At 39.7% G+C, this 21,114-nt stretch overlaps 2 protein-coding genes across 2 annotated transcripts; both read left to right on the top strand.

Moving 5' to 3' along the window:
* Nucleotides 1-579: 579 nt before the first annotated feature.
* Nucleotides 580-6,822, top strand: LOC138853595 (uncharacterized). The gene is made up of 4 exons (XM_070091254.1): nucleotides 580-724; nucleotides 5,391-5,467; nucleotides 6,224-6,374; nucleotides 6,743-6,822. The coding sequence occupies exons 1-4, from the start codon at nucleotides 685-687 to the stop codon at nucleotides 6,820-6,822; spliced, it is 348 nt and encodes a 115-aa protein (XP_069947355.1). The 5' UTR covers nucleotides 580-684.
* Nucleotides 6,823-7,587: 765 nt separating this feature from the next.
* LOC128693631 (facilitated trehalose transporter Tret1-like) lies at nucleotides 7,588-19,932 on the top strand. Its single transcript, XM_070091253.1, has 4 exons — nucleotides 7,588-7,700; nucleotides 8,732-9,445; nucleotides 9,777-9,894; nucleotides 18,830-19,932. Exons 1-4 carry the CDS (start codon nucleotides 7,588-7,590, stop codon nucleotides 19,010-19,012), a joined length of 1,128 nt encoding a protein of 375 aa, XP_069947354.1. The 3' UTR covers nucleotides 19,013-19,932.
* Nucleotides 19,933-21,114: the final 1,182 nt, after the last annotated feature.

The following is a 21,114-nucleotide window of genomic DNA, read 5'->3' as shown; positions in this document are numbered from 1 at the left end:
GAGGGAGAGAGGGGTGTGAGGGAGGGTGTGAGTGAGGGTGTGAGTGAGGGAGGGTGTGAGTGAGGGAGGGTGAATGAGGGAGAGTGTGAGTGTGCAAGAACTGGGGTGGGGTCCACCTGACAGGTTAGCAAACCACGGAGTTTTTATACGTGCTATTCGTGATCTATCACAGCTAGTGTAGCATCATCTCTCTCGACTGCTTTGCTTCAGCGCCGTCAGAAAGCGCTAGTGGATCACTTAGTAGCCAGGACTGAAGAACTGTGTTGCCTGTGTGTGTGAGAGTTAGATCAGTCCCACACCTGTCTAAGCGCAACTTAACCCTCCACGATACTTGTGAAATACTGATTCACTTACTCGTTAGTGCACTTAATTCACTGAAATTCTTATTAAAGATTTTATTCTATATCGCCTTTCTAAAGTAAAAAACTGAAGATTTATTGTTCATAATATTACTGGAGTATAATAATCGCTTACTGCACACCCCACTGTGGAGTGAGCGATCTGTGATTGAGGGAAGACTGTGTGTGTTACAATGAAAGAAACATTTACTTAATTGGCCTTGTCTTGTCCAGCCAGGAGAAACTCAACAGACGTCGCTCACACTAGACGTCGCTCACACTAGACGCCGCTCACACTAGACATCGCTAACGCCGGACGTCGCTAACGCCAAACGTTACTGTCAAGATGGCTGAGATGCAAGAGCTCGACAGACTGAAAGGAATAGGTAACGTATTCCCTAACTATTTCTTTCAAAGTCTCTCTCTCTCCCACAAATATGAACAACAGAATGTGTTGAAAACTGTACATAATATTGACAAGATAGAGTAAGATAAAAGTGTTGTCCGTGTGTCTTACTCTGCAACTAGTCGGGATTATATACCATTTATATACCAACATGTCTGACACAGCAACACAACAGTATCTTGGTACAGAGGATATTTTCCACAACTTCATTACTAGTGAGAAAGATTGGAACCCAGAGGGACCTACTTAGTATGAACCAATAGACCCGCTGCAGTGCTCCTCAATTTTTTGCGCTGTATTAGTGGTTCCCGTCTCCTGCTACGACCTCCAGACCTTCACAACTTACCTTCAGCAGTATTTACTACTCCATTCTCATGTTTCAGCTTCATTGTTCCAGACTATGAAGCTGAACACTTCTCCAGGCTGAGGGACTGACCACCTCAACACCCATTTCTCCAATGTTGGACTGGTTACGTCACACTTTGCGACTACTCCTGCAGCCTCTGTATTTGACTGAAGAAGCGTACTGTGTAGGCGCAACGTTTCAATGAACAATGAAGATATCCAACTGTTGCACATGTCCTCTTCATCATGAGCAACAGAACACATACAGTGGCTTCGCTTTGCCTTTCGCCCCTTAAAAAAAAAGTATGACTTCAGAAAGGAAACTACGCATTCAAGAAGCAACTTTTGTATGAGCTGCAGTAAGAAAATTAACTAGATGGAAATACAGTGAATGAAATGGAGTATGTAGCTGGAAAGTGCCGGAGGGCCGAGAAGAAATTAATACCTAGCAGTATAAACAGCAATAACAGACCATGGCTCATCCTGAGGTGCAGAGGTAAAAGTTACAAGTGCAAGTGCATAGAAAAAAAATTACGGAAAGGGAAGAACGAAAGAAAACAAGGAAGCAAGCAGACTAAGCAAGAAATTAAAAATGTCTGAGCTGGAGAGGCTAAACGACAATTTGAGAATGATACAGCATTGAAATCCAAATCAGAATCAAAGTTGCTATACAGACATATCAGGAAGAAGACAACAGAAAATGACCAGGTGTTCAGGCTGAAAAACAAAGAAGAGCTCAATAAAGAACCGGGAAGTCTTTGAGATGGTTAAAATATTTAAAGAGGAATTCTCGGAGGAAATAGGGAAATGCTAGAGAACCAAAGAGGAGGAGTTTGTCAACGAATACTGGACGCAGTCCATACAATCGAGGAAGAGGTGAAGCAACTATTGAGCGAGTTAGGTACCTTGATGGCAGTAGGACTATATATATCTCCTAGAGTTCTGACAGAGTAAGCTGAATCACTGTATGAACGACTGGCCACAATCTTCAAGTCAAGTGATATAGGGACAGACAGGAAATATTAAACTACAGGATAGATTTGCTAACTTGCATGGTATGTAGAGCTATATAATGTTATCAAAAGAAGAGTAATGGCACACCTGGAAAGGAGCAGGTTTATAAACAACCCAGAACGGATTTAGAGGAGGAAGAGGTAAATGCTGCATTCTTTGACAAGATAATTGTGAGGCAGAAGAGGGATAGATAGACTGCATAATTCTGAGCTGTAAAAAATGCTTTTGGTACTCTACCGGAACAGAAGCTAGAGGAGGAGGAGTCAGAAATAACCGAAAGGTTCTACAGTGGATCCGAGAGTTCTTAAGTCACAAGAATGTTATGGAATACCTCTGTAGTCTTATTATAGACAGGAAGGACCTGGTCAGCTAATTAATAGAGACAGGATCCAATAAGGGCTTTTAAATATAAGTTACTAAAGGGATCATGAAATAGTGTGTATCCATTAGCGTCCAACAGGAGAGGCAGAACCAGGAACTTGAGCTGAAACTCGACCCCTGCAACCACACATAAGAAAGTACAGATAAATAAGCACATTTTTCCAACCACTACCTTCCTTTCATTTCCTGACGCTTGGTCGTCTTAATGTGGTGGCGAGGTTGAAGCGGCGATCTCAAAGGGTTCGGGTTCCTCCGAGAAAGAGGCGCTAATTGCCCACGGGACCTACCCCTCTTCAACTATTTTAAGCTTTTCAATAATCTTTAACACTGTGTGCTATCTTCAGAAAGGTGGGTAATATCTAGTGATTACTCGCCAGACCCTACCCAGGAAACTTTTTTTTTTGTCTACGCACATAGCGTTACAGTGGCTCGTGACCTGGTGGCAAGAGCTCTCGCTTCACACGCTGAGCCTCGGGGTTCGATTCCCGGCAAGGGTGGAGACATTGGGAGTCTTTCATTACACTGATTGTCCGTGTTCACATATCAGTTAAAATGGGTACCTGGGTGTTAGTCATCTCGTGTGGGTTGCATCCTGGGACAAAACTGACCTAATCTGCCCTAATTGTTCTGCATAATAAGTGTCTTTCTATGTAGTAGTATGTCATTGACGTCAGCTAGGCCTGTATAACTTGTACATGTACTTGTAGAAATAAATATTGTTTACGATGGATGAGTAAGCACACAAAGCTCTCTTAGCTGTCCGTGTAACTCGACGTGCGTGCACTCTAACTTGTAAACTGAAAAACGGTTTATAGTACGGGTAAAATGATAGCCCAGTGCAGCTAATTTCTAACAAATGGGATTATAGCAGTCGGGAGATGATAGGGAGACACATTTTTCAAAATGTTTACCCGAGGTTCTGGAAATAGCAATCATAGCCGCAGAGAGAACAGTGGAAGTGAAAAGCTGTAACATGTTACTTGCTGAAGAAATCAGGAAGGATGCACAAGAGATACGTCGTGCATAAAGCATCCAATTTCCACGTTCATATTGCCACCGGGATTAATGAGGAAGTAGGGCACAAAATAGGGAAGTAATGAGAGTAGGGAAATGATCTCTGTCTTGGAAATCAATTAATTCCCTTCAGTTGCACTCCAGTGCTATGGACTAGATGCAGAGGAATAGATCTATACAAAATTTGATGAAGTGGGTATTAAAGATATTAATGGGATTTTCGAAAGTCAAAATGCGACACTTCTCAGACAAATGACGAGTTGAAATCGCCTAATAAAAGAGCGGCATAGGTAGGGTCGGGATGTAAATAAAACCCGAGAGTCAGTTAAAGAGAAGGGAAATACGGGAAAGACATATAAAGAGCAGCCAACGTACCACTTGTCTAAATAGACACGGTCTGTGGTATAGTGAAGTGGGGCATGAATGGACATTCGAGAAAGTCTAATATCATTACAAAACAGAAGTGCACTTTTGTTGTATAATGCATCAGGATAAGAGTCAAGTGACTTAAAAAAAAAATATCTAGAGGCAGAAGGTCATACTGTTGCGTTATTTAGGTTAATGCCAACAATAAAATATCGGGGGGAAAGGGGGAAATCATAGTTATAAGTTCTGCCCGATTCCCCATGTATCCTTGTAAAATTGACATGTATAGTGGAAAATGGTGGCTAAGGATTAGGGGGCTTGGCAAAGTCTATATAGGGTAGAAGAGCAAGGTAAGAAGGGATTTGTATATAATGGATGGTTAGTGTTAGAAGTAAAGTGTGTTTGCGTTCGTTGAGTGTAGACTCACTGTAGTCGGTAGCGATGCAGAGAGGGAGAGTATAAAAAATGAGATTTTTAAGGTGAAGATAACGTATTATCAGACTCAGTCAGCAGCCACATGCTAGTGGCTTTCTTTCGTGCCAAACAAAATATTATATGCTAACTACAAGACCTGCATACTGCAGAAATTAAATAAATTTATTATTGTTATTCTAGATCTAAACAGATCGACACATTGTCTCAATAAAAGCTTGCTCTGCAAAATCTCTGACAAGGGAATTCACACATTTTCTCGAGCAACTGGATATTATTATTGTGCTGTATCTCGTGAAAAGCTAAATCCGTATATCATTGAGGAATTACGATTAAAGTGGTGAAATCAGGTGGACGTAGTGTTAATGACTGGTATGTTGCTTAGTTTGTATGAAGGGAAAAATACCGAAAGATTGGCACTAAGTAAATATAGTTCCTCTGCATGAAGGGGAAAAAATAGTGAAAGAATTATACGTCAATACGGGGGGAAAATAATAACAATGAACGCACTGCAAATGTATGAGAGCATTGACTGGTAGTGACTGGAAAGACACAAAATGTACCTGTACTAGAAGAGAGTGAATTCAGAAAGGTAAGGAGATGTATGAATCAACAGTGAAGAAGAATGTTGCATTTATGGATTTTCAAACTGCATAAGACAAGATAGATGAAGAAGGGATATGGATGGTATAAATACATGGAATAAGTAATAAGTTAAAAACATTAACGTGTTTTTGCTAGGAGAGCGAGACAAAGAATAGGCTTTATAGTAAATAAGAAAATTTAAACATAAATGTTTGCCGTCAACATAACCGCCCATGTTAACAGACGTTGCAAGAGAAATAAATGTTACTGTATGTTGTAGAAGTGTGTTAGTAGCAGATAATTAATCAAAGTGGGGTTGTCACAGTTGCTGCTTGTAGATACCACACTGCTATTGAGAGATTCAGGAATGAAGCTGAGTAATTTAGGAGTAAGCGATGCTAAATGTTTTCTTGCCTGATACATCCTGTCTATTGGAAGCGGACTAAGTATTAGAGAAAAATAATGCCATTATTCTCCCAATTAAACTAAATTTCTCTCCTGTGCTACAGACGCAGCTGGCGTCGCTGGCAAGATGTGTGAGAGAGCAGAGCCGAGAGTAGAGCGTGTAAAGAGGCTGGCTCGACAGGTAAGCTATGAACATGGATACATAGCAGACAACACTGCTAACTAGCAAGTCTCAAGCATAAATGAGGTAAAGTGTAAGGCAATAATAATTGCTACTGCACTACTGTTTAAGTTATATATAGATAACAGAAGGCCTTAATGACCACACTAAGGCTGAGAGGGACTAACCCCAGTTCGGCTACTTGAGGCAAGCATTGTATAGCAAAATGCTCTCTACCTGCCCTCCATTCTCTCCGACCACACAGCTGAAATTTTCTCGGATCAAACCTGAATACCTCCCATTTCCCAGGCGCCGTATGACCCGTACGCGTTTAGCGGTTTCCTATGAATATAATAATACTGCATTTCGGCACTTCCTATCTCTTAAAATCGTCGTTCCATATCACCTGGATAAGGCTCTGAAAACATTGCTTATAGCATCGTCAATAGTACAGCACAACGCTACAGGGAATGATAATTTTAACGAAATTCAGCGAATATTGTATTCATGTGTAAGTACTGAACCCGTAGGGGTCTCACACAGCCTGGGAGGCGGAAGATGATTAGGTATGAGCTGAGGAAGGTAAGGCTATCTATACAGAGGACCGAGATATAAACAAATGCACGATGCTCTCACTGGCACCTGGTGTATGACCCTTGTCGGTTAGGGCTTTGTTTGATTATAATAATCTCACTAGCACCCCTCATTCCTCAGCTCTCATTCCTTAGCTCTTCCTCACTCCTCGACTCTCCCTCACTCCATGACTCTTCCTCATAGCTTGGCCTGGTATCTGTGGTGACATTCTCATACTTCTCGCTGGGAGCGGCGCTGCCTTGGCCCTCTCCGGCACTCTCTGACCTGGCCCAGAATAATGGCACCCTCGTCGGCACTCAGATCACCTTAAACTCTGCCGAGAAGGACATGACAGGTGAGTCAGACTTCAGAAGCACTAACATACCATGAACATCAGAACTGAAGCAATGATAAAAATGTAAAAAACACACATATATAACGCTGAATAAAGGCACATAACAAACTTTTATTATGACATTTCGCTCTGTTTTCTTCAGATCAGTGACTAAATAAAACTCTTGCTTGCTCAGCAACTTTTATCTTTTCTTCATTCTGAAAATATGGCAAATTGGTACGTTATTATTTGTAATGAATATGAAATTGAGCACAAAATTGCGATGAACTCTGGTCAGTGACAATAACTAACCTACACGATAAAGCAAAATGCAAGACGAATACATAGGCTATATCGGCTAAGAACAATTATTCTCCATAAAATTCCAGGTTCATCTATCTTTCCACCTGAGATTTTAACACATTGGCAGTTTGCCCATGATATAACCTCAACAGGACTGTTATTCTAATGCACTTATATTGTATTTTTTCCTTAATGTGACACATAACTGTAGGTTAATATACAAGTACCGATTTTTAAAACTATATGGGCTGGGGCAGCAGAACTCGGCCGTGATTAGAAGAATGATGACCCGAGCATCTTTGATGTTGAAGATTGAGACACTTATGCAGCATATGGGAATCTTTATTCAGGAAACGTTTCGCCACACAGTGGCTTCATCAGTCCAATACAAAGAGGAAGGCGTAAGGAAAGGAGGAGTATGAGGTAATCAGTCCCTCAGCCTGGAGTCGATGTGTTCAGTCCATCAATCTTGTAGAATGTACAGCATAGGGCCGTAGACGTGGCTTATATACTGTAGTGAGGTGACTTGAAGCAGACGGAGGCGGGATCATAGTGGTATCATCCACTAGTCGAAGTAGGTCTTTGTCCAAAGGTTGAACAAGCGTTGAAGAATTCTTTGTAAGAAGATCCCATGATGCTGCAGTGTCTGACAGTTGTGATGAATGGTTTGAAAAACCGACAAGTTGAAGATTGAGACACTTATGCAGCATAAGTGTCTCAATCTTCAACTTGTCGGTTTTTCAAACCATTCATCACATCTTTGATGTTCTTGCGAGGAATGACACACGTAGATTTACAGTCACGTGAACATCATAACTACATTATAACATCCCCAACACAAAATAAAACTACACTAACAAAATTCGATGTTCTTCCTGTAGGTAGCTTACTGTACTTGGGGACGCTGGTGGGAACGTGGATCTCTGGGTGGATGGTGGCTAAGATAGGGCGTCTCCGCTCCATGCAGGTCATCGTGGTACCGTACGTGGGTGGCTGGCTAATTGTCGCACTAGCCCCTACCACACCTGTTCTACTCATTGGCAGGTACTCGCAGAGGCTAAGCAACAGAATAAGACCATGTTTGTACAATTTTTCATGAGGCACAAAAATAGCTAGCAACTGGCCAAATGTGAGGCAGAAAAGACAACGTATAACTGATAAACCATACCACGGACGGGGTTAGAACCTGCGATCAGAGAGTCTCAAAACTCAAAAGCCCAGTGGCTAACGCGACGGTCTGGAGTTTTGAGACTCTGATACCGGGTTCTATTCCCGTCCGTGGTATGGTTTGTTTGCAATCGTGTCATTACGATTTCGTGAGTCATGTTGACGGCTTTGAGGGGACTTGAGCTAGAGTTCGTCACGGCCACGCTAGCTGGAGATTAGTCTGTAAAAACTTGCATTCGTGGTCACAGTGGTGCCTATGCTAACCTTCCAATGGTGTATAAATATATTTAGTTGCATGAATTTTCTTGTGGCTAGCTGGCCCAGTGCCTAACGCGACGGTCTGGAGTTTTGAGACTCTCTGATCGCGGGTTCTATCCTCATCCGTGGTATGGTTTGTTTGCAATCGTGTCATTACGATTTCGTGAGTTATAACTGATAGAATGTTAGGGAGAAAGATAACGTGTAGCTGATAGAATGAGAGAAAGATAACGTGTACCTGACAATGTGAGGGAGAAATGTAGCGTGTAACTGACAGAGGGATAACGTGTAACTGACAGAAATAACTTGTAACTGACAGAAATAACTTGTAACTGACAGATAACGTGAAACTAACAGAAAGATAACGTGTAATTGACAAAGATAACGTGTCACTGGCAGAATTAAATAACTTGTAACTGACAGATTGTGATGGAGAAAGATAACTTGTAACTGAGACTAATGAGAAAGATAACGTTTAAGTGAGAAAGGTTACAAGATAATAACACCTACTAGGGCATAGTCTCAGTGTTGTCTTTCTACTAACCAGTTTTGCTAATAAAGACAGAAAAGTTCACAGTTTATTGAAATATTTCTCCCAACGAAGAAAAGCCAGTTACAATGAGTTGCTAATCATTGTTTTCCTCCTGCAGATTCATCATTGGTGTAGCCCGTGGTGGAACCACCATCGCTGGCTACAATTACGTGATTGAGTTGTCTGACGTGAGCATCCGGGGCATGGCAGCTACTCTTCCGACCATGGGTGTGGTGTTGGGTGGCCTCTATACTGCTGTACTAGGGTACGCCTTCAGTTGGTACGCTCTCAGCTTTCTCTGCGCGGTGCCTTCCTTCTTATTCTTTCTGATGACTTTCATCCTTCCACCATCTCCGTCTTTCCTAATAGTGAGTGGTCGACGCCAGCAAGCTATCGCTATCTTGAAACTTTTGAGGGGAACCTACGCTGATGTCGAAGGCGAGGTTGCAGAGTTGGAACGTCGCAACGCCGTCAACACCGATGGCAAGAGCGTTGGCTGGCGTGACCTGTTGAAAAAGGAAGTGTTGCGACAAATAATTGTAGTTGTAGTTCTCTTCTTCCTAATGCAGATGTGTGGAAACTTTGTCTTAATGGTGTACACAGCGCGGATCCTTGAAGCAACCGGGGCGCCCATGGATCCCGATGCCATTACTGCCATCGCTGCAGCCCTAAAGGTGGCTGGCGCACTGGCTGCCATCCTGCTGCTAGACGTCATTGGGCGGCGATACCTGCTCGTTATTACACATGCAATCAACGCTGTTTGCCTCATCGTCCTGGGTGCATATGCCCACCTGGCTGATAATGCCGATCCAGACGACACCACTTACACAGAGTAAGTGGCTATTTTTCCCTGAAATGTAAGGAGAGGGAATCAAATAGAAGAAATATTTTTCATCTTTCTATATCGGATATTTCACATGCGTGAGCAATCTTGTTTTGTGAAAAAGTTATTTGATAAATCTTGTATCATTCTAAAACCGCTGTAGTTCATGTAAAAAATAATGAATATTCCTTGAAATTGGAATATGTTAGTGTACGTGGGGATTTAATGTAGTTTAATAATCCATAACAATTTCGTTCACCCGAAAAAATAATTGCGTTTATCCTTCAGACTTTAATAAGATGAAAGCGATAGGATTGAAAAGTTATTTCCTTTGTTGCAGCATGACGTGGTTGCCAACTGTGTGCGTGACGATGGCGCTCTTCATCTGCGACATCGGCGTTCATCCCATTCCTTTTATCGTGGCATCAGAATACTTCCCCACCAACATCCGTTCCCAGGTAAATTCCCAGTTTGAAAAACAAACAGTAGGAGAAAATAGTTACTGGCTGAAAAGTCAAACTGCGTTTTCTTATTCCAGCTTGAAATAAACATGAACCTCCCAGTCATATTCTATATATTTAAAAATCAGAAAATTATTACAGATCATTGTTTAGTAAACTAAGCATTCTATTAAAACCTTTGTTCATTATCATCCCATGTAACAGTAATTCCTCTTCTACTGGAACATAACGTTTTGAAATTCTACTAGCTACTTAATCCACATTGGAATATTGCAACGATATTTTCACCACCCTTAATTAAGGTTTGCGAAGTGACCCTCTGATTAAACATCTGGTGGCCATCTGTTAGGACCACTGATGACTACTGGAAGTTGCCTATAGATAGGTCCAAGAGTGACAGTTGACAGTGTATGACTGCTTTATTTGTTGTTCATCCGCTGCAGTTATTAGCTGGAATATGATTACACAGTTAGCGCTTTTGACTGAATAAATGGTTCACTAAACCTTCATTAGTCAATACTGGAGGTACTATCCTGGTGTTGTATACCAGGAAGGGCAAGAAATGGCTTTTCATAATTTACAAGCTACCCAGAAATATGTCTACCCATATTACATCCCACTTTGTATACGACAACCGTTTTGTTGTATTTCTGGCAAGCATAAGTTGTTTTTAGTTGGCTCTTTGGTAACACTTGACATTCAGACCAACAAACACTCAATTGCTCTGTCCACTATTTAGAATTTGCCAGTCTTCCACGGAGGGACCTATTTCAGACTATTTTTCAGAACACTCAACTTTGAAACTGCTGTCAGCAATACTTGTCCAAGTATGAGGGTAATAAAGTGTTTTCCATCACTACCATTGGGATCCAGATAATCTTTCTCCTGCTGTTGAGAATGGGAAACCACGCTCACTAATCAGAACATGCATAATTCACTGTCAACATCTTTAACACCCAGATGCACACTAACTGACCTAGCCTCCAGTACTAACTCTTTAAGATATTTTTACAGAAATTAACCCATGGCACCAACTTAAGAGACAGATTTGGCTCTCATAATAACCACCGTCCCATACACATAATCACACATTAGCGCTGGCTGACGACATCATATTTAGTACTTATTATTTTAATATAGCAAATACACCAGGAGCACATCAGTACGCCTAATAACCTATTGATGATATGTTCCATTCACACCCAAGATGTCCTGATACTGATTTTTGACCCCGGGGGTTTAATAACACGGGAAGCTCGAGAAATTACAGCAATATGATAATGGTATAAAATACCGACAGGTATGGATTATGGAAATAAAAGGACCCCAATGGAAATAAGCCACTGACTTTTTTGGTTTATCCTAGGTTCTCTACACACATGCTGCTATGTATGATAATCTGTGTAACTGTATTTGTGTATACCTGAATAAACTAACTTACTAGGTTTATACGACACACGTGCAACAATTAGGTATCTTTATTCCGAAAAGTTTCGCCTACACAGTAGGCTTCTTCAGTCGAGTACAAAAGAGTTAGCAGAAGCAGTAGAGATGTGAAGACGGTGTAATCCGCCCCTCACCCATGAAGACTACCTAACTGTTGCACATGTCTTACTTATAAAAAAAAAGTACCTAACTGTGGAAAATTGCATTTATCTGTATGTATAATTATGTACATAACAATAAATGAACATAGATAATTATTATTTATCAGTTAGACAAGTAGGAATTTGGGACACCTAGGTCGCAAAAATGTCCCCCTTCGATACCTACCACTGTCATATCCACAAGTTGCTCTGGACCTATTAGCTGTATAGTCCTTGTGGCTTAGCGCTTCTTTTTGATTATAATAATAATCTGGACCTATTAATTAAATTAATTATACATCACCAGGAATTCTGGTAAATATATAAATTTGTGGACTGTATATTAAATTAAAAAATTATTATATATAAATACACATATACATAACAGAAGGAAAATATATCTTAATATCACTCACCAATTTGACTGGATATTAAGTTGTATCATACTCAGAAAAACCTCACTAACTAAATTTATGAAAATAATGCTGCCAGAATTACACACAAATCTAGAGAGCTTATCTGAGGTTCCTGGAGCTGTCTTGTCCAGTCGTCTGAGATCTCTAGAGTACGAAAATTCTTCACCATTCACCAACGTTTCTAACACAAATTAAAAAACCAAGATGGCGAGTCTGCTTCTGCGCAGGCGCAGCTTCCCGTTTTCGATTACATAAATTTTAAATGCAGTATGGCCATCTATTTACATTTAATAACTACTGTATTTCTGGAAAATATGTACAGTATTTTCCACACTGCGGCCGGGCGGAGTTCGTTGCTAAATGACTCAAATTGCTCATTTGACAATGGTGAAGGACCTGGGTACATATAGGATCTGGCATCCACATGGTGACATATTACACAAGATTTAATCACCTTTCTTACACTTTGCCGATCTTGTGGAATCCAGAAAGTTTCCCTAATACAATTTAAGGTATCTTGTACCCCACCATGCATTGCATTTTTATGGGCATTTAGCACAATTAAATTTGTTTGATGATGAGTTTTGGGCAGCAAGATAGGGTGTTTAGCATAATCACCCAATTCAGCATTTTGTAACCTACCTCTGCACCTAATTACATTGTTCTATAAATACAGTCCCAATTTCTCTATTATGGAACCTTTCACAATTTTACTTTCCATCATCAATTTAATCTCATTTCCATAGATTTTCTCCTGTGCCCTCTTTATCCAATATTCAAGAGGATGTGAAAACTTAAATGAAATATTCATCTTGTTTAGAAATTTAAACACCAACTTAATTACATTGATTAGTTTGGGTAAAGAAGAATACCTATTTATATCAATGGCTAAGGGAGGACAAACTACTGGAGCGGTGGTCACAGTAATTTCAACAGGAGCAATATACGCCTTTTGTACATGCCAATTAGCTTTATTTACCAACCAGCTCAGTCCTTTAAACCATGATACAGCATTTACAAATTTAGCATAAGGTAAACCTCGAGACAAGAAATCAGCTGGATTCTTCTCACCAGGTATATGATTAAATGTTAACATATGCTGGCCCAAACTATTACACTTCTCTTGCATCTGATTAATTTCAGCAACTCTGTTTTGTACTTACACAATTTTACTGTTTCCATTATGAATCCATTGTAAAGATACCTCATTATCAGACCAAATTACAGTGTCGCTAATATTTATCTCCTGCAACTTATTTCTTATATAATTAGCTAATTTGACACCTACATAAATGCCTGTTAATTCCAACTGAGGCAAGGTACGTGATTTAATTGGAGACACTTTAGCCTTAGACATAACAAGAGAAATAACACTATTACATTGAAGGTAAGCAACTGCTCCATTTGCCAATTTAGAAGCATCACAAAAAATGTGGAGTACATTTTTCCCATTTGGATTGGCCACCTGGCGGGGGAACTCCAACATTGGAATTTTTTCATAATCACCAATTAATTCATCCCACCTGTTAATGAATCCCTAAGGTAGAATTTCATCCCAAGCACATTTAAGTTTCCATGCTTCCTGAATTAATAATTTCCCTCTTATAGTAAGGGGTGACACTAAACCTAGTGGATCAAAACATCTGTAAACTTCAGCAAGCAAAACTCTCTTAGTTAATTTACTGGGCATACTGTAATTATTAGGTTTTAACATTAACAAATATCTCTCAGTATCCCAATTTAAACCCAATACATTACTACATTTTGGCACTTCATCTCCAGGGTAATCTTTACTTATTTTGTCCTTCAATTTGGACGAATTACTATTCAATTCTCTCAGAGGCATATTTGCACTTTGCATTATTTTATTAGCCTCTCCATAAGTCATTAACAGTTCCTCTTCAGTTGACGCCACACCCAGGAAATTGTCCACATAAAATTGTTTGCTCATTACTTTACTCAATGGACTTCCCGTACATTTAAGGTGTGCATTTATCGTCGCTTGAAGTAGGAATGGACTGGATGTAGCACCAAATAATACACTCCTAAAGCGAAAGGTTTTCAGAGGGCTAAGTGAGTCAATAGGATTCTCAGGCCATAAGAAGTGGGTACAATCCCGGTCAGCCTCTTGTAAACCCACTCTTAGGAAAGCTTTACTTATGTCAGCCGTAAAGGCATAATGCTTCACTCTGAAATTTAATAAGATATCTCCTAATTTTTCCGTCAACGACGGACCTGTCATCAAACAGTCATTTAAACTAGGTACATTTTTGTTACTCCTGGCACTACAATTAAACACAATCCTCAAAGGAGTGGTCTTAGAATCCTTCTTCACTCCGTGATGTGGTAAATAGTGACCATTAATTCTGGGTTGCTCAGGAGGTACCTCTTCTATAAATTTATTAATTAATTGTTCAGCAATTATATCATTATAGGCAGTTAACAATTCTGGTGTCTTACTCAGTTCGCGGAGCTGAACCTTTAATTGTCCATATGCCATTCTGTAATTAGTGGGCAATTCTGGATGGTTCAGTCTCTACGGAAGTCGTACCCAGTATTGTCCAGATTCAAATTTTACATCTTTCAGGTACTGCTTCTGAGTAAAAGAATCGTCTGGACCTTCTTCACTTACATTTATTCCAATGCTGTCTAATTCCCACAATTTATGCACTGGCTCAACACCATCCTCTATGGAAGAATTATACTGGGGTAGAACTTCATGAGTAAGACACAGTTATGGTATTTGTAGTTTCCTCTAGTCATGAATTATTATTACGAGGAATCCTACCATACATTACATGGCCTCCTGCAGTCTTCAAAAGGGTGACACCACATTTCTTTACCATACCCTTTACAAAGGAGGCATAATAGTCACTACCTATCAAAATATTTATTGGGTCTACAGAATCATCACTTGCACCAGAAGGTGCTGAATTTACATTATGTGAAAGTCTTTCTGTAGCTTTACTAAGCCCCTGGGAGGCCTGGTCATGGACCGGGCCGCGGGGGCGTTGATCCCCGGAATAACCTCCAGGTAACCTACTGTAGATATTTTCTCTGGAAGTCTATCAACAATTACTGCATTAACACGTTTTTTTCTCATTGCCCAACCTGACAGTTACATAAACAGTGTCATACAATTGAGCCCTTTTATCCGAAAGAAAACCAGATAATTTTAAAGTTGTGGGATCTCCCATCTGTACTTTCATACCATCAAGACATTTACGTTTTATGAAAGTACGCTGGGATCCCTGGTCCAATAATGCAGTTGCATTTTTTGATTTATGCCTTTTATCATCAATTTTTACCTGTAGCACAGGCAAGGCTACTTCAGCAAAACCATCATTATTAACATTAGCAGCAATTTTTACATTAGCTACTGTTGTGTCAGGATTGTCAACATTATCATTATTATCAACATTGTTATATAGACCCTTACACATGACTATATGGTGTCTTCCTTTGTGACATTGATAACAGTTGTTTAATTTAGCATGACAATCCTTTACATTGTGATTACCTAAACACCTGATACATCTGTCAAGTTCCTCCAGTCTTTCAACTTTATCATTCCATGAATTGTATGCATTGCAATTCTTAGAAAAATGAGTACCCTTGCAGAAGAGACAATCTCTCCTTTCTTTGACTGGTTTCTTATTAACTGGGCTACTCTTAGGAGGGTACTTATTCTTATTACCTTGTTGAGAATCATTATTTCTGATTATTGCTACTTGATATGCATATATGCAGCTATTTTTAGGAAATGAATTTTGATTATTACCATTGGGATAATTTTTCCCTTTGTGAAACTTGACAGATACCTCAGAGTTATTATGAGTTGCATCTTTAAAATGAGTTAGTTGGCTGGTCTGCAACTGCACAATTAATTCTTGTAGACCTAGTCTTATTTCCTCCAGACCAAAATAGCTCTTGTGATACTTGTTCGAGAGACCATTCAAGTGTTTTACAGCTGAATTTATTCTGTACTATGGCACTCAATAACCAGTGTGATTCCTTCAGATTATATTTATTACTTAAAGTTTTGAGAGTGCTCTCCAGTTTAACTCTAAACTGCTGTAAACCTTTGTAAGTGTGATCTGGAGATTTTAAATTAACAATGATATTCACTAGATCCAACCTACTTTGTTCTATATTACCATAAGTGACCTTCAACAAGTCAACTGCTTCCTTGTAAGAGTCATCTACATTGGGAAAGGCTTGTATCAGTATGTGAGCATCTCCTCTTACCTGTCCTTTGAGGTAAAATAATTTAGTTACACAGGCTAGGTCACTCCTGTCATGCACAGCTGCTTTAAAAATTGACCAAAATTCCTCCCAATTTTCACCAGGATTAAATACAGGTAAACATAGTTCTGGGAGTTTTGGCAAAGACATATTATTTGTTGGAGCAGACTGATTAACTGCCTGGCTTACACATTTTAATTTATTCAAGGCCTGACTTTTACAAGAAAGAATATTTTCCTCTAATTCATAATACTGATTAATCATGAGATCTATTTCAGTCTCATCTACACAGTTTACTAATAAATCTCCTTCATATTTGTTGTAATATAATTTGTATGAATCATATCTATTCCCTAAAGCATCTAAATACAATTTTAAATCATCAGTATTCACAGTTTCTTGATTCATTAATTCCAAGCATTTATTGTATGCCTTGGTTACATGAACTTTTTTAGCCTGTATTGATGCTTTCTTTTTTCTAGATTCCATATGTTTGTCTTCTATATTAATTTCCTCATTTTCAGCCATGATGCAATGTATTAAATTCAACTTAATAACACTGATTATGTACTAAATTATGCACTTTATAAAGGTAAATAGTACAACTTACCTTTAAATAAATTCTAGCTACTTGAGCTTAGCAATTACATGTGAAAAATTGTAATATAAATTTTAAATACACATTAATAATGTTAGCTGCACTTGATCTTAGCAATTACACCTGTTAGAAATTTATATATAATTTTAAATGTACATTAATACAAACCTTTAGCCAGCCTTGGCTTATCAAAATTATTATACAAATTAATATAAATCCTTGCCAGAATTTGGCATAGCAAAATTAATATTATACACATTAATATAATTAGCAACACTTGGCTTATCAATTACACATACACTGATATAAATCTTGGCCAGAATTGTCTTATCAAATTAATATTATACAAATTAATATAAGCTTAGCCAGACTTGACTTATCAAAATTAATATTGTAATAATTATAATCCACTACACATTAAATAAATTTGTGAATTTAACATCCACTTCCTTCTGTTATTTTACATATAATTATAAAGTAATTAACTAATTAATGACATCACTAATTACCTCCGGTTCAAGAAGGACCAACGGGCATATTAAATGTGGAAAATTGCATTTATCTGAATGTATAATTATGTACATAACAATAAATGAACATAGATAATTATTATTTATCAGCTAGACAAGTAGGAATTTGGGACACCTAGGTCGCAAAAATGTCCTCCTTCGATACCTACCACTGTCATATCCACAAGTTGCTCTGGACCTATTAATTAAATGAATTATACATCACCAGGAATTCTGGTAAATATATAAATTTGTGGACTGCATATTAAATTAAAAAATGATTATATATAAATACACATATACATAACAGAAGGAAAATATATCTTAATATCACTCACCAATTTGACTGGATATTAAGTTGTATCATACTCAGAAAAACCTCACTAACTAAATTTATGAAAATAATGCTGGCCAGAATTACACACAAATCTAGAGAGCTTATCTGAGGTTCCTGGAGCTGTCTTGTCCAGTCGTCTGAGATCTCAAGTTATGCAGGAATGCACATCCTCCAATTTCGCCTCCTATTTGAGAGGTGTCAACACAATTTTAACCTCTAGAGCACGAAAATTCTTCACCATTTACCAACGTTTCTAACACAATTTCAAAAACCAAGATGGCGAGTCTGCTTCTGCGCATGCGCAGCTTCCCGTTTTCGATTACATAAATTTTAAATACAGTATGGCCATCTATTTACATTTAATAACTACTGTATTTCTGGAAAATATATACATATAGTATTTTCCACACTAACTAACCCCAGGTGAACAGAGGCGACAGGTACTAGGAGAGACACCCTACATCTTACTTCCCTCCTTTGCCCCGCCCGTGACTGAATCTGGTTCCTAGTTGTGAGCCCAACCCTCTAACACTGAGCTATTAGGCAACAGAACGTGCTTATTCTTATGCATTTTCAGAAATGTACAGGAACAGTATACAATACCGACAAGACTAAAACTAAGGCACATGTGCAACATCTGTGTATCTTTATTGTAGACGTTTCGCTATCCAGTGTCTTTATCAATACAAATTCTACCTGTCTTCAAATCATCATCATCATCATAATAATAATAATAATAATAATATCTTTATTTACTACAAGTACATGTACAAGGTATACAGTCCTAGCTGACAACAATGACATACTACTATATAGAAAGTCCCTTGTTATGCTCCGCATTTCTGTACATTTCGGGCAAATTAGGTCAGTGTCCCAGGATGCGACCCACACCAGTCGACTAACACCCAGGTACCCATTTTACTGATGGGGAACATATACAACAGGTGGAAAGAAACATGTCCAATGTTTCTACTCTGGCTGGGAATCGAACCCAGACCCTCGCCGTGTGAAGCGAGAGCGTTAGCCACCAGACCACCACCTAGAATTTGTACTGATAAAGCCACTGGATTGCGAAACGTCTACAATAAAGATACCCAGCTGTTGAACATGTCTTAATTTTCATTTTCACGCATAACATCATAGAAAATGAGGAACTCCAGTAAATTATTAGCCCACGTATAAACGTCGAACCTATCTATTACTAAAGCTTTAATTAATGACGGGTCTTCCTCCTTCCGCAGGCGTCGTCGGTGTGCATCTCAGCAGGGACGGTCATCACCTTCATCACACTACAGCTCTACACGCCCATGCAAGCAGCCTTCACCCAAGCTGGCCTTTATTGGTTCTATGGAGCCATCAGCGTCGCTGGCGTCGTCTTCTGCTTTTACGCAGTCACTGAGACAAAAGGCAAAAGTGTAGGATGAGGAAGGCCAGAGTGAAGAGCTAAGGCGTAAGTTTATTAAGGTGTAATTTCACATAATTTTTGACGATTACAATTGTCTTGCATAGTAATATACTCGTATGTGTAAATTAACCAGGATAACCCACGAAACTCAAAAATTGACTTTTTCCAATGGGTACTTGTAATGCCTTATATTTAGCAGCTTAATTATTAGATGCAGTAAAAATCCTTCATGATTGTTAATAATAAAAACAAAATACACTTGAGTAATCAAATGCAAATAGTATGAGTAAATCAGTTACGTGAAAAAGAATTATATGACCATCTGGAGTTTACCTGGAGAGAGTTCCGGGGGTCAACGCCCCCGCGGCCCGGTCTGTGACCAGGCCTCCTGGTGGATCAGAGCCTGATCAATCAGGCTGTTGCTGCTGGCTGCACGCAAACCAACGTACGAGCCACAGCCCAGCTGATCAGGAACCGACTTTAGGTGCTTGTCCAGTGCCAGCTTGAAGACTGCCAGGGGTCTGTTGGTAATCCCCCTTATGTATGCTGGGAGGCAGTTGAACAGTCTCGGGACCCTGACACTTATTGTATGGTCTCTTAACGTGCTAGTGACACCCCTGCTTTTCATTGGGGGGATGTTGCATCGTCTGCCAAGTCTTTTGCTTTCGTAGTGAGTGATTTTCGTGTGCAAGTTCGGTACTAGTCCCTCTAGGATTTTCCAGGTGTATATAATCATGTATCTCTCCCGCCTGCGTTCCAGGGAATACAGGTTTAGGAACCTCAAGCGCTCCCAGTAATTGAGGTGTTTTATCTCCGTTATGCACGCCGTGAAGGTTCTCTGTACATTTTCTAGGTCAGCAATTTCACCTGCCTTGAAAGGTGCTGTTAGTGTGCAGCAATATTCCAGCCTAGATAGAACAAGTGACCTGAAGAGTGTCATCATGGGCTTGGCATCCCTAGTTTTGAAGGTTCTCATTATCCATCCTGTCATTTTTCTATCAGATGCGATTGATACAATGTTATGGTCCTTGAAGGTGAGATCCTCCGCCATGATCACTCCCAGGTCTTTGACGTTGGTGTTTCGCTCTATTTTGTGGCCAGAATTTGTTTTGTACTCTGATGAAGATTTAATTTCCTCATGTTTACCATATCTGAGTAATTGAAATTTCTCATCGTTGAACTTCATATTGTTTTCTGCAGCCCACTGAAAGATTCGGTTGATGTCCGCCTGGAGCCTTGCAGTGTCTGCAATGGAAGACACTGTCATGCAGATTCGGGTGTCATCTGCAAAGGAAGACACGATGCTGTGGCTGACATCCTTGTCTATGTCGGATATGAGGATGAGGAACAAGATGGGAGCGAGTACTGTGCCTTGTGGAACAGAGCTTTTCACCGTAGCTGCCTCGGACTTTACTCTGTTGACGACTACTCTCTGTGTTCTGTTAGTGAGGAAATTATAGATCCATCGACCGACTTTTCCTGTTATCCCTTTAGCACGCATTTTGTGCGCTATTACGCCATGGTCACACTTGTCGAAGGCTTTTGCAAAGTCTGTATATATTACATCTGCATTCTTTTTATCTTCTAGTGCATTTAGGACCTTGTCGTAGTGATCCAATAGTTGAGACAGGAGCGACCTGTTCTAAACCCTTGTTGCCCTGGGTTGTGTAACTGATGGGTTTCTAGATGGGTGGTGATCTTGCTTCTTAGGACCCTTTCAAAGATTTTTATGATATGGGATGTTAGTGCTATCGGTCTGTAGTTCTTTGCTGTTGCTTTACTGCCCCCTTTGTGGAGTGGGGCTATGTCTGTTGTTTTTAGTAACTGTGGGACGACCCCCGTGTCCATGCTCCCTCTCCATAGGATGGAAAAGGCTCGTGATAGGGGCTTCTTGCAGTTCTTGATGAACACGGAGTTCCATGAGTCTGGCCCTGGGGCAGAGTGCATGGGCATGTCATTTATCGTCTGTTCGAAGTCATTTGGCGTCAGGATAACATCGGATAGGCTTGTGTTAACCAAATTTTGTGGCTCTCTCATAAAAAATTCGTTTTGATCTTCGACTCTCAGTCTGGTTAGCGGCTTGCTAAAAACTGAGTCATATTGGGACTTGAGTAGCTCACT

This window comes from Cherax quadricarinatus, chromosome 34, assembly GCF_038502225.1.
Source record: "Cherax quadricarinatus isolate ZL_2023a chromosome 34, ASM3850222v1, whole genome shotgun sequence".
Classification (NCBI taxonomy): domain Eukaryota; kingdom Metazoa; phylum Arthropoda; class Malacostraca; order Decapoda; family Parastacidae; genus Cherax; species Cherax quadricarinatus.
Note: the sequence above shows the minus strand (reverse complement) of the source record. Positions and strands in the feature narration are given on the sequence as shown.